Source organism: Malus sylvestris, chromosome 12 (genome assembly GCF_916048215.2).
Source record: "Malus sylvestris chromosome 12, drMalSylv7.2, whole genome shotgun sequence".
In the NCBI taxonomy this organism is placed as follows: domain Eukaryota; kingdom Viridiplantae; phylum Streptophyta; class Magnoliopsida; order Rosales; family Rosaceae; genus Malus; species Malus sylvestris.
Genome location: NC_062271.1, coordinates 32,523,556 through 32,539,691, shown reverse-complemented (window position 1 = coordinate 32,539,691; position 16,136 = coordinate 32,523,556). Strand labels below are relative to the sequence as shown.

General features: G+C 35.9%; 1 protein-coding gene across 2 annotated transcripts; it reads right to left on the bottom strand.

Moving 5' to 3' along the window:
• Nucleotides 1–453: 453 nt before the first annotated feature.
• On the bottom strand, nt 454–13,263 carry LOC126593108 (sister chromatid cohesion 1 protein 4-like). 2 transcript variants are annotated; one of them, XM_050258993.1, is made up of 14 exons: nt 12,446–13,263; nt 9,059–9,320; nt 8,859–8,956; nt 8,683–8,732; nt 7,728–7,777; nt 6,870–6,981; nt 5,516–6,626; nt 5,210–5,354; nt 4,613–4,749; nt 3,548–4,467; nt 2,945–2,978; nt 2,415–2,520; nt 1,880–2,009; nt 454–1,026 (listed from the first exon to the last, which is right to left on the bottom strand). In XM_050258993.1, the coding sequence occupies exons 1-14, from the start codon at nt 12,567–12,569 to the stop codon at nt 928–930; spliced, it is 3,378 nt and encodes a 1,125-aa protein (XP_050114950.1). In that variant the 5' UTR covers nt 12,570–13,263; the 3' UTR covers nt 454–927. The 2 variants fall into 2 exon arrangements, with proteins under 2 accessions (XP_050114950.1, XP_050114949.1); XM_050258992.1 differs by having other exon boundaries at nt 5,516–6,671; nt 12,446–13,262.
• Between the last annotated feature and the right edge of the window lie 2,873 nt (nt 13,264–16,136).

The following is a 16,136-nucleotide window of genomic DNA, read 5'->3' as shown; positions in this document are numbered from 1 at the left end:
CCAACAATCTATATGTCAAAACGATCTCCTCGTCGGACCCTTTATTCCTGACCACGAAAGAGAATGTCGGGTGACGCAAACTGACTCTGTAGAGTGCCTATAAATATACCTCATGGCCTTCACCATAGTTAAGCCCAGAACACCCCAGACTTAGGCATCAAAGCCTCCACGAGAACCACCACCCCCCCCCCCCCGGTGGGGGGAGCGCTTGGACTCAGTGTTTCTTAGTCTTTGGCCTATGCAGGTTTCACTCCACGGCGGGTCAAAGTCTGCTCCAACAACTACTAATTGTTTAGATAAATACGTATAAAATAAAAAGAAAACTAATGAAAAAAACTTGAAAACTTTGAGTTTTAACGATAAAAACAAAATAAATGATAAAATGAATAGTATCATGATTGACTTTTTAGTGTAAAAATGTGATTTTTCGTTAAAATGAACAATACCAGAAACTTTTCGTTAAAGTTTTCTAAAATAAATGAAAATACCATAAAATTGTATGGCTGTATAGGACGTTTAGGCCTTCGTCCTCTTGGACCTTGCATGAAATTTTTGGGCCCTAACAAAGGAGGAAATACTATCATCTTCGATTACAAATGATACTAGACTACAGATATATATACATCATACTGATATGATCCACATTACAACTTTGTCGCTACAATAAACAAGATGTGTCCCTCCTCAATCACACCCCACCCCCACCCCCCCCCCCCCCCCCCCCCCCCCGGCGACGATAAACTACCAACTGCACAACCTAACGCGAGCTTAAATCCTAGCCTAAGGAACCAATATTTTAAGAACAAAAAAGATTCTTTTGAGAAAATACCTACTGAAGGAAAAGAATATTCCCAATTTTCAATCGAGCATCAGACAAACTAAACTGTAAAGCCTTTTCAACAATATCTGCCTTTCCTATGTAAGATATTAGAACTCTGATTTCATGAGTTTTACTCGAGGTCCTATGTAGACGTTGTCAAAAGGCTTTGCCTGTTCCACATGGATATAATCCCTTGTCTTAAGCACCTGCAAAAGAGTGAGTAGAACCACAAGTGAAAGATTATTAAGCATTTCAAACTACACACCCACAATTTGGACAAGTAGGCTAAAGTATAGCAAAACAGAGTATTAAACTTAATGGCTACTCAAACCCTATTTTAGTAGTATTTACATGGGATAAATGAGAGATGATGAGGCGCCGAGGAAGAATGGTGAGAGGGTTGTGGAACAAATGCATAGGGTATGGTACACAGTTCTAAGTCGTTTTCCCTAAAAACCTATAAACTGAACACAGTTCTAAGTTGTTTTCCCTTTCAAGTTTTTGTTTCATACCTGATCCTTCATTTCACCCTCCTCCCACCTATCACCCTTTGTCCCTCTTTTCCCCCATCTCTCTCTCTATCTCTAGCACAAAAATAAACTAAAAACAAAGTTTTATCAAATGGGCCTAAACTAGTTAGACAGGAAATTATTTCCCAAATACTTTTCCAGAATACATATGATAAAAGATAAAAATTAAAAGCTTAAAGCCTTCCATTGGTAGTTAGTATCTTCCTTCTCTTGTAAAATTAATGATGTTACATAAAAGGCTGCCTCATGGATTGCTGCTGCTCTAACCTATCTTTAAAGTTTTTGCTTTAGCTCTTTCAGGACATGCTTTTGGAGTTCCCAACATTGTACTACATTCTATATATGCATGTGTGTGTGTGTGTATATATATATATATATATATATATAGAGAGAGAGAGAGAGAGAGAGAGAAAGAGAGAGAGAGAGAGAGAGAACACGCTACATCCTCATTAATGAAGTCTTCTGACTAATTTAGCAGATCACCCAGATATAAGAAAACCACAGCATAGCATTCAATTATAACACTTACCAATGTTTCAAAAAACATCCTTGATGCTTCCTTTCGAGTTTTACCATTTAATAAACTGTCCATGCCAAGAAACTTTTTCCCATGCACAGGTTCCTTATAAAGTAAAGTCTGGAGATACTTAGCAACAGCCCTATAAGAAAATCAAGAGTTGGGTCTTAATAATAATAGAAAACTGATAGTAGAATGATAACAAATAATTGAAAATCATCATCACAAAAGAACAATCAGCAATTTTAACTTAGGAACTGTGACTAAAGGAATTGTATAGCATAGGAATTATGAAAAACACCTATTTACAAGTGCACAACCATTTTCTCGAAGTGGAGAGAGAGAGGGTTTACGGTTTTTCCATTTAAAAATTCTTAAATCAAAATATAGCAAATTATTTCATATTGTAAGGCTTCAAAACATAAACTTGTCAGTATCACCTTCAACGAGGTCATGCAAACCAGAAAAAGCAATTCCACTGACTTACAATAAAATGAAATTAGCAGCATGCATTAAACATAGAACTGACCATATTAAGTACACATACCTGGTGCGGGAAGACCATCCACTATTCTCAAGAAGACGAGTATCTCCAGCGCATGGCATGTCATCGACATCTTCAGCTATTTCATCATCATCTACATTCAAAAATTCTGAGAACAACAATAAAATATGTTATTCAAAGGAACTCAACAATAAAATATGTTATTCAAAGGAACTCCAGCACATAAGTGCAGGGGCAAAAGAGTATTTTACTTTAAATATATGTGTAGACACTAGTACAAGAACACACATAGTCATCAATTATGCATGCACAGACAAATCTTCATTTATCCTTTAGGTGTTTCACAGCATTTAGTTGTAGCTAAAGTCCAACAAAGTTGAGAAAGGAGTTTGGAAGGGCCAAAAACGTACAAAGAGTGCATTCATAAATGCATAAATAGTTCTGTGTAATGTGGATAGTCCGTGTACACCAAATCTTCATACTAATAGGTTCTAAGCAGGATACATAAGAAAAAAGACAGGCCAAGAGATATAAATAAGAAGTCAAGAAGGCAGGAAGAAGAAAAGGTCAACCTGTGTCATCTCCAAAAGCTACATCTTCATAATCCTGCACAATATAGCCAAAATGTGAAGTTAAAAACACATATTGAACTTTACAGAGAGACAATGCCTATAAAACAAAATGACATGATGCAGAAAAGAGCCCTGTTTCCAGAAGACAATGCCTATCCACAAGGCAAAAACATATATAGTTTAGGAACAGCATTACAATGTCACTTCATCTTTTTCTAGTCATTATTAGGGAACTTAAATCAAACAATTCTCAATGAATCCAGGGTAAAATATGGCAATCATAAAATGAAAAGGAAGGCTGGGAAAGTAGTTTTGACAGGCAAGGGAATGGAGCAAATACTTGTTTGAAGAATAAAGGTTTATTTAGTTCTAACGGAAATAGGGCATCACCAGCATGAGGGTGTACCATTGTAACAATTAAACAAGGCCAAATATATACGTACATGTGCACAAAATGTTTGTCCCCAAGAAAAAAAAAAGAACACATGCATTGGGTTTCCTTTGTCCTTTTTAAAGGCTTACATTCAAATAACTCTTTTTTTTTATATAAGAGATGTTCCAAATTATTTTCAGAACCAACAAGAAAGAATGTTAACAACTTACACCACGATCTTCTGGAAGGGGGTCTGCAGTGACTTCTGCATCAATACCACTATGTGGACCAACCTCCCGGCAACCTAGATTTTCCTTACCATTCCAGGAAGCATTCTCGTTGTCTTCACCGTGAATACAATAAGAGTTTGGGTTGTCATCACAATGCAAGTTTTCCTCCAGGACCTCAGTTTCATTCACAGTATGTTGCTTGCTGTTTTCAATTTCTCCCACAGATTGATCAGTTGAAAAACGAAGGTTTTTGCATTCCCCAGTTGCAAGCGTAACATTTACACTGTCGGTAAGTTCAGATGCACCTATCTGAACATCTGCTCTGATTTCGACACTGCGGTCAACAACTTCAATGGCATCAACTTCTTTCTGGATACTTGACTCCACTATCAATGCGTCCACCCCCATGGGTTCGGCGTCCAACTTATTGTCCAGTGACCCGAATAATGCATCGATCTGCAGTGACGCATTTTCCTCAGTTTTATCCGTAAGCCTTGACTGGACGTTAACTTCAGCTGACACCTTGTAAATATCTTCTAAAACAGGATCAGCAACTTCAAAATTTTCTTTGTCAATTTCCATTTCAGCTATATCTCCCAAGGGTTCATGTTTGGAAGTATTAAGTTCTTCCAAGTCACTGATCCTTTGTTCTTCAGCATCAATATGGTGAGACCTTAGGTTATGATCTTCCTTCTGGTTTTCATCCTCAATGTCAGCAGGCTGTGCTGCTGTGTCATCTCTCGCTATTAAAGGTTCAGTGCTTCGAAGGGGTTCAATTTCTTTAGTAGCATTTGGCTCCAGAGAGGATGCTACATCCTTCAATGGCTCCATAGAAGCATTGTTTTGATCATTTTCAGAAACCCGGGTTGTACTCGGATCAAATGCTTCAGTGTGCAGATATATCAGTTCCGCCGACATGCCTGACAAACATCAAACGAATTCAGGTGGCTTGTAAAGATTTTGTGAAGTATATCAATCATTCACATGGCTACCAGTATTCCTAAATAAACCAATAAATGATAGGCAGTAATTGTATACACGCACATCTAATTATATTTAACTTACCAGTAAATATGGGTTCAGTGAAAATTGCATCTTCCAAAAATTGTCGCTGAATAATTGAAATTTCTGGGCGAGTACAAGGAGCCTTTTTTCGCACACGACGTATGTCTTCAGTATTTGTCAACTGCTGGCGTATTTGACTTCAGAAAACCAGCAGGCAAGTAGTTAGCATTGAGAGAGAGAGAGAGAGAGAGAGAGAGAGAGAGAGAGAGAGAGAGAGAGAGAGAGAGAGAGAATAATGTAGTATGCAACAACTTATACAATCAGATAGGCCTAGCATGCTTAGTATGTTTATTTTCATCTCAAAAATTTACAGAGTATCTAAAGTAAATTACTAGTCAGTCAGGTCCCACTCTGCTACAACTACCAAATAATATATACTTTTAAGGAACAAAATGCCAAATTCTCATGGAAAAACAGCCCCCCCCCCCCCAAAAAAAACCAAAAAAACAAATTAGTTTCTATATGCAGCTATAATCTCAATTATACAAATTTAGTAGTATAGGCTTTTTATAGTCTTAAAACAAGAAAACTTTATTTTCAAAAGGAAGCACTTTTCTTATGCTTGATCAAAATTAGTTGGTGTCCGTTATCACATACTCGCCATGCAAAACCATTGTATCATCCATTAGCACTTTCCTCTTTGAAGAGGTACCGCGGACAGCAGTTCTTGAGCGTTTTGTGCACATTATTTGAAGTGCAGGCGGAGTGGGTTTCATTTTTAGAACTGAAGACCTTCTTCCAACTGAAGCAACAAAAAAAATTTAGTTCAGTCTTCATCATATAGCCTTATAACTCTATCAAACAAAGATTCAGGGAAAAAAAAAGATAAATGCCAGAATGATCTATCAACACAAATGACATGTAGAAATTTCTGATGGCATGAAGAAAGAACCCATTTGATACCTAAAATAGAAGACAATAAATCATCATCATCAGGGATAGATTCTGCGGTTCTCTCTTCTCGGGCCACCCCAAGTGATTCAACTGAATTTAAACTCTGCACTGTCATTGTACTTTCTGTGGAACTACGTTTTTTCCCTGATATGAATTTAATCCCATCACCATCACCAGCATCCCCAACTATGACTTCTTTTTCAGGCGTAGTTTCCACTATAAAATCACTTGGTTTAGAAGTGAACCCCTCTGGTACAGAGAGCAACTTTTCAGGTGCAGGCAAGTTAGAAGCGGCAGATCTATCCAAGTTCTCCAATTGAGTCTCCAAAGATGTTGCATTGTCCAATGAACTTGGCACTACAACCTCAGATGGTAAGTTGCAAGGGACTTCCGAAATTTTATCGGTAGGAGATAGCATATCATGATGACTTGGGAGGGAGCTGCATGCCCGGAGCACAGGCACTTCAGCAGCTGCTGTGTCTTCATACATAACAGGCTTCAAAGGATCTGTAATGATAGGTGTGCATGATTCTCCCATATTATTAGCAATTTCAACATCATTCTGTATTTCAGGCTTTAAATATGTCTGTTGATACTCCAAATAATCCTCTGATACTCTCGGAAAGTTACTACTTGCACAGATCTTACGAGAAGGGTCGTCCAACTCAGATGTGACCTGGGAGCAGCTAGGAGATGCATCAGTTTCATCCAACCTAACTCCAGCAGGTTCTACATGTTGGTCATCCTTTTGATCTAGGCAGGGCATAAGTGGTTCATTGTTTATCACAATACCATTATGTATATCTTCCACCCTGTTTCGGCCATCCAATGCACCAACTGTCCCCTTTGAACATTCCAATACTGGAGAAAGGGGTTTAATTTGGTCATGCTCCTGTGGTTTTGCTTGTTTGATGTCTATATCGCCCAAATGATAGCCATTCACCTTGGTACTATCATCCCCACAACGCGGACCTGACATACTACCAGCATTTTCTGAGCTGCCCACGGATGCTAAGTTTGATAAATTATGGTCTTCAAAATCCAACTGATCATTGCAGGCCATAGGTTCCTGAACAGCAAACAGGTTTGGCTCTTCAAATAGTCCAGGAGTTGATGGAGCCTGAGCATATGTGACAAAATCAGTATTTGCAGCCAGGACTTCATTCTGTTCAAAAGGGATAAAAAAAAATATTCATCACTGAGGCAAGAATTGTATTATACATAATATTACATGAATCGCACCTCCGTCCACCCCTCAACAACAACGAAAAAAGAAACAGAATAGAACCTTGCTTACACATCGCAAATAACGAATAATTAGGACAAGACTTAAAACAGAAGAAAATAGGTGGTATTAATAGACCTGGCTTTCAATCCCATTCATTTGCATGGTTTCTGAAGTTCCAGGTATCCCCTCATACATATCATGCTTTTCCAAACGTGTTACTGATTGGCCCAATGTCTGAGGATCACCACTGAAATAGTAGAGAATGAATAGGGTCATCAGAAAAGTTGTAGTGTCCTAAGTGATTCCATGGATCAAGGAAATAAAGAAACCACACAACCATACACAACACCGCCCAACAGGGACCAACCTCATCAACATGAAAAAAATTCCAAAGAAACAAATAAATGCATTGAGGGCAAAAAAACCCAACTTTATTATTAAGTAGATAACAGCATACCACTCACAGTTTTCTTCTGCAGCTTAATGACGGGGAAAAAAATATACTTTGCTTAAAAATTAAAATAATAAATCACCACCACCATTCATACTGACAGATTATTGAATTCCCGATGGATAAATTACAAATTTCAGCGTTCAACTTTACCATGAAAATTGGAGCTAAAACATGAGAATCTACAAATCCTAACACTTCAAATTTGTAGTCTCAAATCCTGTGATTTAAAATTTATTGGATACTTCCAAGTTTACCTTATCCAAACCCACGATTATTATTTTTTCCATATATAATTAATCTTAAGGATATGGTGGTCAAAAAGAAGATGGGTGAAAGCAGAGGCTTTGTTTACTTGAAAAGAGGTAGAAACATAGGTCTAAACAATCCACCAAAGAAGTTTTTATTTTTTTTTCAGATTCCAGCAAAGAAGTTGAGATGCTTTAATTCTAACTTATAGAATCCTCTTCGTGCAATCAAACAATGTGTGAAAGAATTAAAATTGTAACCCATGCTTGACACTTTTGAGATATAGAGTTTACTCTGAAATTCCATCATTCCCTTGAGCTGAAACCTTGCCAAAAAACAGGTCCTGTTTTCCATCATTCAAAAAACAATAGCATCTATAAGTGACATATATACATACGTGATATAATAGTTTTGTATTGTAGGAAACATAAACAGGTCCTGTTTTCCATCATTCAAAAAACAATAGCATCTATAAGTGACATATATACATACGTGATATAATAGTTTTGTATTGTAGGAAACTTAAAGATTATATTAGTGAGGTCTACAAAGGAAGTAAAATCAAAGTGGACCACAGCCCACGGAAAACAAGCCGCCATAAACAAGGTAAATGACAAATATATCACAGTTAAGCCTCTATATTCTTGCACAAGCAACACATAACACCAAAGAGCACCCAAAAAAACAATGAAAGCTACACATAGCCCAAAGGATTTGAAGACATTAAAAATTGGTGAAACCCTACAATTGAAAATCAGCCCAAGCTGGCTTTGTGATTATATAAGAGATTTAAACAAAGACATTAGAGAGACGGGCACGTATGGCTTCTTGAAGTGGTTATAAATTATATACAACAGTCAGTAAAAACCCACTAGCCCGCTTTTTACTTTGTCCAAGCCCATATGAGAATATGAGAGCTTGCACATGTGAACTTTAGCCACTCCAACCAACTTGAAGCATTCTAAGAAGGCTTTCGTTTTAGTCGGTGAGTGACACAGGTAATGCCAAACCCTATAACAATCAATTAGTGAAACCGTAGTAACAAATCAATAAAAACAGTGGCAGGCCATAATTTCACTGCAACAACACAAATTTTAAGTAAACCATGCATAAAGAGGAAAAAAAGACAAATTTTCCATGTATGCAAAGGAAAGGAAGTCTTGTAATTCCATACTATTCAACTATCCAGTCCATTACCAAATTCTTCCACTTAAAAGTTAATACTACAAAGCAGGAACAAAATATTACCTCATCAAATTCCAGACCAATTTGAGAAGTATCGCCATCACCAAACCGCTCTGAAAATAAACCAGGAAATATTGGACATTTAACGTACATAAACATCATTAAGTTTTATCCTAACCATAAAATTTAATTCAATGTACAATCATATCACTCATGACAGTGAATTGATGAGTACTAACCATCCAATCCAAATTGAGATGTTGAGTAAACCACACCCTCCATTGTATCTTGGAGAGTTATTTGCTCCCTTGTACTGACATGATGGTCAACATAGTTACTGCAAAACAACTAAATGTTAAAACCAACACAAATACAAATCTTCATATCCAGCATCTCTACAGTGAACGCTTTAGTCCTAAACATAATTGAACATACTAACCCCTGAAAAATTTCATTATCTGGTAGCTCAAAATCATCAAGATCAAACGTCTCAGGCAAGGTTATGGAATGATACGGAGCAGTAGATTCTTCTGGAGGTAAATCGACTGCAGTGGAGCGAAAAGCTTGCTTTATCTTAAGCAAAGCCTCGCTACAATCATCAAACAGGTAATTCACCTTTCTAGAATATATCCTCACCACACCAAGCAGAAGATGGCTGGACAACCGGAGAGCAATCGGAACTTCAGGAAAAAGAATAGAATCTGTAACCAAAGATTGATCATCAGAGTTACATGAGTGGATAGATGAATTGGACATTAAGAGAGAGAGAGAGAGAGAGAGAGAGAGAGAGACTACAAATTGAAAAACAACTGAGATTACTGAGTGCAACTACATGCCCCATGAAATTTAATGCAAGAATAAGATCTAAAAGAATTTAAATGCATGAATTAACTAAAAGTGCTCTGCACTTAAAGAAATTTTCTTTTTCTTGAATTTTTCTTTTGGCCGAGAAGAATGAAACATTTAATTAGAAACAGTAAAAGATTGAAAGCAATAACTACTGATACAATTACACCATAACCATACATTATGACATGCATGATGCACCATAAGTCAAGTCTGTCTGATGAATTACAAAGCCTTAATTTATAGAACAAAAACCAAATAAGAAGCCCTGTGTAACTAAATTACTAAGACATCTAGCTTTGAAAACCCTCGAGATAATTATACCACGAGCATAAGCAAAGTTAACGCATCAGTAAAAATATTTGAGAACTAGAAAACCCTAAATTAAAATAATCCTGGTCTATTCTGCATCAGGTACACTTCTGGGCATCATTACGGCCTTCAGTTTCTTTAGAACTCATAAGTAGCTTTGCCACATCTGTTGATGCATTCGGTGAGTGAATTCAGTTTTTAGGTTTCTTAGCCCAGTGGAAATCTTATCCACTGCACTGTCCACCACCTGTTCTTTTAAAGAAGATCTGTTTTCTAGTGAATTAATAATAAAAATAACTGGGGAAGGAAATTCAGAAAAGAAGAAGAAAACGCAGCTCTTCTTGGAAATGTTTGTGGAGATTCCCTTTCAAATTTAACTCTTTTAGGTATGATGTGATTACACGCAAATATGGATTATATGTCAATACCATGGGATAATAACATTATGGTTAATGGCTCCCTGCAGAATAATATCAAGGATATTATTATTTAGTTTCCTATATCATCTATATTCCTATTTATTATGGAATTAAGATTATTTTCCTACTTGTAGATTTACAATCTTTCCTGTTTGTTGTATGATTAGGTTATTATAAATAGGTGCTTTGTTCTACTTCTTGTAGATTTACAATTCTTTCCTGTTTGTTGTATGATTAGGTTATTATAAATAGCTGCTTTGTAATTCAATATTGGTAGACTTGAATGATTGATTAAAAGGATTTTCTCCCTGTTTATCTTCTTTCCTCTAAATCTTTATTCTATCTTGATCTTCTTCTCCAGAGTCTATTCTAATCCTCTGTCTGATTCTTCTAAATTCTCTTCGGCCTATCCCTTTTCTGTCATCTAGCTCCAAACCCTAATTTCTGGTTACTCGCTCTACATCACTCCCATCGTTGTCCTTGGAAAGTCATTTCAGACCGCATGAGTTCATATTTCCTAATATTGGGTTGTGCAAATCATTTCCTCATCTTTATAGATAAATATAGAGTATGGTACTCTCGTAATGTATCCATGGCAGTGTAGGTTGGTTTTCTTTTCCATGGGTTGAAATCATAAGTTTCGTAGGGTCCCTTTGACAGAAAAATATATCCTTACAATCTGCTAGATCGAACAGAAGGTCTTGGAAACTTAGAGGTGAGACACTTGGTCTTGTGCAAGTCTTATTTCAGCAAGTTAAGTGATGAGCCATCTTCCAATGGTTAATCATCCTCCCGTGATTTGAAAGGTTAAAGTAGCTAAACATGGTCCTTTTCGTACTGAAAAGCTGTTGCATCCCAAAATGCCCTATGTTATCAAGGGGTTTCTGCTAGTTTTTCTTCTTCTGAGTATCAATCCTAGTGGTCATCCTCTACTAGATCGAAATCCAGAAAGAGTAAGAGTTCCGAAATGGGCAGGCATATTGTGATACCATGCAAAAACAATGCCTAATTTTGTATTATATCCCCCCTCCATGGGAAATGGTGTCTTGATTCATTGGGTAGCTTTTCCATGAAATTTTATTGCTGCTTTTTGCTAAAAATGAATGCAGATATGGCTTTTCAGCCTTATGGTTTGATTTGGAAAATCTAAAGAGCCCCGTAAAGTGAAAGTCTTTACTTAGATAGGGGCTCGTGGGAAGGTTAACACTTGCGACATGCTTCAAAAAAGAGGACCCAATTCTTTACATATGCTCTTAGTGGTGTATCCTTTGCAAGAATTGTCTATAATCTGCTGATTGCATCTTTTTACGCAGTCCAGAGGCTTTTAATCTATGGCTGCATTTGTTTAGGGAGTTCGCGATTAATTGGGTTGTATCCAGAGGTTGTTCTTCTTTTATGTCAGTGAAGCAAAATTTACCTGCAGAGGTTTGGTTATGTTCTAGGTAATATGGATGGAAAGAAATAGGATAATATATGAGGATTTTGCAGGCAGTAGAGGAGAGAAGTTATGGGATGAAGTTCGCTTAAGGTTTTCGCTATGGGATTAGGTTTCTACAAAATATAAAGATTTATCCTTCTGAGTTATTTGGCTTGATCAGAATGGTGCAATAGTTAGCCTTATAGAGTTTTCGTAACTGTTTCAAATTCAGAGGGACTTTATTTGTTGTCTCAGAAAGGTGCAATAGTTAGCCTTATAGAGTTTTCGTAACTGTTTCAAATTCAGAGGGACTTTATTTGTTGTCTCGATTTTGCATTCTGTTTTTTGTTGTGGACAACCACTTGTGTAAATTAAACTTCGTCTCTTTCTCAATTATGGCAGTTCGTGGAATACAGTTTTGTGGCTATTGTTTGGTGGTTTGGATTAAAATTTGAAAGAAAACAATGATTTATCAAAAATAAAAAGTGTGGGAGGATGTGTAGTTCCTAGCGGATAAACACATTTGGAGCATTCTTGTAGGCTTTATTATCTCTAAATCTAGGGACAAACAAAATTTTCTTTATTCATGCAGATTCTATTTTCTCCAGGTTAGCTGTTCTGTAATCATTGTATTGCTATCTGTACATTTGGTTTCCACTGTTGTAGTTGTATTATTTCTGTTTCTTTTAAAGGAAAATTTTTCCAGCGTTTACAAAATTCAACCAATTCATAATTCAAGCTGAAAAATTGCTGCTATCATTTTCCCATATTTTCTCGAAAGAAGAAATCATAAAAACATGGAGCACACAAGGTAAAAAAAATGAGAACTGACCTACGGAGACGCCAATATCGGTGTCGGCGACCTGATTCTTGCGAAGCTTGCGCTCCAAATGTGCCGCTATCCATATCGTTCCAAGAGGACCTTTCTTGGCCAATATAAACTGAGAATAAAACATTTCTCTCTGTTTTTTTTTTACTTCTCACCAGATTACATACAACAATCTTTCTATACAGGTACAGGCGAAGCAAACCCCCAATTTTTACGCCAGCCAACCCAGAGTTAAGAACATCAAAAGGAAAAATACTAAATTTACATGACAAGACTTAACCTCCAAAACCTAAAAACTTCAATCGTCTCCTCAACCTAACAGTGAGGATTTAGGAAAATCCCAAATTAACAAACAAGAAAACCCTAACAAGCCATAGCGCTATTCTACCCTTTCAGAAAGCCCAACACTTATCATCCGCGACTATTTGGCCAAGAATTTGGAGCTTTGGGAGAAAGAGATACAGGAACTTAAAGTAGTTGGAGTTGACGAAGCGTAGCTAAATTGGAGTTGGCACTTTGAAACCTAGGCGTCGTAAAACGACGCTGTGTAGATACATAGACAAAATTATACAGCTTGGAGTTGGATTTGCAAAGGTGCCAAGGAATGAGTTTGACCCAGTGAGTCAGAGATCGGACCGAGTCGAAGCGTTTATGGAGAGAGACTGTGTGGAACAGAAGAGAGGTAGCGCCTCTGGATTTTCGAACTTGGTTATGTCATGGTGTGGGTTGGTACACCTTTGGTGATGGATTTTGGATTTTGGATTTTGGATTTTAGGGATCAAATAGAGCGGAGCACCAAAAACGAAAGTACGTGGAACAGTATTTTCTCTCGTTCGAAATGACTTTACCGTCTTAAATTTACACCATGTTTGTCCATGAAAATAAACTTAGAATTTAAGTAAATGCCAAAACTTATAAAATTGACATACATTAACGGGTTTATTCAATTGGGAATTTGAGAGATTTTAATAGATTTATAAATTCATGGATTTTTAAGGAGTTTAACTTATTTGTAGAGATTCCATATAAAATTTTGATTCAATTCCCTCGAAATTTTATGGGAAGATGTAAGATTTGTATATGTTTAAAATACATTACAAAATCTCTTCAATTCTCTCAGATTCCTCAACTTTTCCAAATTCTTTAAATTTAAATTTTAATTGAATACACCTAGAATATTATAAACTTCTTTAAAATTTTAATTGAATACACCCAGATTACTAAAGATTTTAATAAACTATCTTAAAATCCTGATTGAATGCAAGTTGAATTTAGGGGAATCACTTAAAATTCAGATTGAATATCACTAGATTCAATAAAAGAATTAAAATACCTCAAAATCCCAATTGAATACACATCATTCTCTTATTTGGATTCATAAACATTTTCCGTATGAAAAAAAAAATAGAAATTTGAGACCTTCAATTCTCAAGTTTAAATTCTATATAAATTAGATGTCATTTCCTAATTTCTATTATTTAAAGTTTAAAAATAACAAATTTGTATTTAATTCCACTGTTCTTTTAGAAAACAAGATATTTCACAAATTCTATAAAATAAAATCTCGTCATTTCAATTTCTGTCATTTTAAAATTCCTCCAAACATAGTGCTTAGGGGCATATTCAATTAGAAATTTGAGAAATTTTAATGGATTTATAAATTTTTATAGAGTTTAATTGCTTTGTATATATTTATATAAAAATTATGATTCAATTCTCTCAAAATATCATAGGAGATGTGAGATTTGTTAATATAAAATACACTAAGAAATCTCTCTAATTTCCCTCTAATTCCTCAATTTTTTCAAATTCTTTAAAATCAATTTCTAACTGAATACACCTAAAATGTTATAAACTTCTTTAAAATTTAATTGAATACACCCAATTTCTAAGGATTTTAATAAACTACCTTAAAATCCTAATTGAATACAAGTCGAATTTCAAAGAATCCTAATTGAATACCCCTAAATTTATTAAAATAATTAAAATCTCTCAAGATCTCAATTGAATACACCCTCAATCAAATGTTTTTGGTGTGGAGTTTGCTCATCAAGCCAATAATGGGGTGGAAGCGGTAGTTGGTGCAAGTGAGTAGAGGTAAAGGGAGGCGCGGTAAATTTAATCAAATGTTTTTGTTGTGGAGTTTGCTCATGCTCTAGGTTAGAAAATTTTAGGTCAATCGATAAAAATGACCCATTCTTTTAATCTTGTGACAGAAATAAGATTTTTCGAATATGCACAGAACATGCACAACAACATGACAGAAGTAGAATTTTTTTTACACCTTAAAATGACTTAATATATAAATAGGTTATTTCCTCCCATTTTCTAATTTCTCTATCTCTACTCTCTCTAAAATTGATATTCATTGGTTGTTCTTGGATTAATGAAAGATAATGAAAACCCCAGTTGGAATATTTGATCATATGGGTGTGATATCCACATACCCCATTTTACTTCTCACACATCTTTTTAATTTTCGACCGTCGGATCATATGAATTAAAGAAGATCAACGGACAGAAATTATCAAGGGGTGTGTGAGAAGTAAAATGGGGTGTGTGGATAGCACACCCCTTAATTATATATGCTTTGGTTGGAAATGATAATTTTGTAGTAGAAATTTGTTGAAACTTGTAAGAATGGAAAATAAATAAATAAGTCTGGTTAATGATTTATTTAGAGATTCTTTGTGTTTGCTGATTAGTCCTTTTGGAAAATGAACACATTTATGTGCTTGTAGTTGCAGATTACAGATTGGGAATTTCGTCTTCAAATCATCTTCTCTTCAAATTCAAAATCCCATTCAAAACTCATTTGGGTCAAAACCAATCTACGGTAAAAAAAAATTTCAAATATCGAAGAAAATTCATTATGAAAAAGTAAAGACACCATTTTTTCTGTTGCAATCTCTCTCTCTCCTCTGCTGATGAACGCCTTATCCCTTTAAGTTCAAAGAAAATCCTAAATTTGTTATATTATCAATACGTGCAGCGACATCGGTTTTGTTGTGACGTGCATTGTGCAATTAACGGTGTTGAGGGATATGTGGGGGCCTAGATTCTGGAAATCCCTTAAAAATCTGTAGGTTACAAATCTTTGACCTGAACCTAGATTCTGGAAATCGCATTAAAAATCCACTCTTTACAGTGACATGCACACGACATGCATAGGACATGCACATGATATACTCACAGATCTGAGCCAACCTAAAAACCCATAGCTCATAGGTCTCTCTTCGAAATTAAAAAAAAATGATGTCATCACATATGGCTTCACCACCATATACACTATATGCACACCACATGCACATGATATGCACAAAATTGGAAATCGAGCAATGAGCTTCTTTTTGCATTAATAAGAAACTCAACCTACTGGTATAGTAGATACAAAAACATAATTGTTACGTATATAAGGTCAAAGTGGCAGTTTGAAAAGCCTTGTTACGTATATCAACCACCGCTTAACCGTGCACGTGGAAAACATGATACTCGTTATCGTTATTTCATGGACATGTATGACCCTTAACGTCCTTTAAGATTTTTCTTAATTTTGTTTTTTGCCGAGGCCAGCTACGTTGTGGTTATACTCGCTAAATTTCAAGGCACGACATACGTGCATCATAACTAATGAACATTCTCACTTCTCATATTAAGATGTAGCCATGAACACCATATGCACACAACATGCACA

Coding starts and splice junctions, on each gene's coding strand:
- LOC126593108 (XM_050258992.1), bottom strand. CDS start 12,569: ATGTTTTATTCTCAGTTTATATTGGCCAAGAAAGGTCCTCTTGGAACG. Junction 5,355..5,515: donor TTTATTGTCTTCTATTTTAG/GTATCAAATGGG, acceptor TTGTTGCTTCAG/TTGGAAGAAGGTCTTCAGTT. Junction 4,750..5,209: donor ACAATGGTTTTGCATGGCGA/GTATGTGATAAC, acceptor GGTTTTCTGAAG/TCAAATACGCCAGCAGTTGA.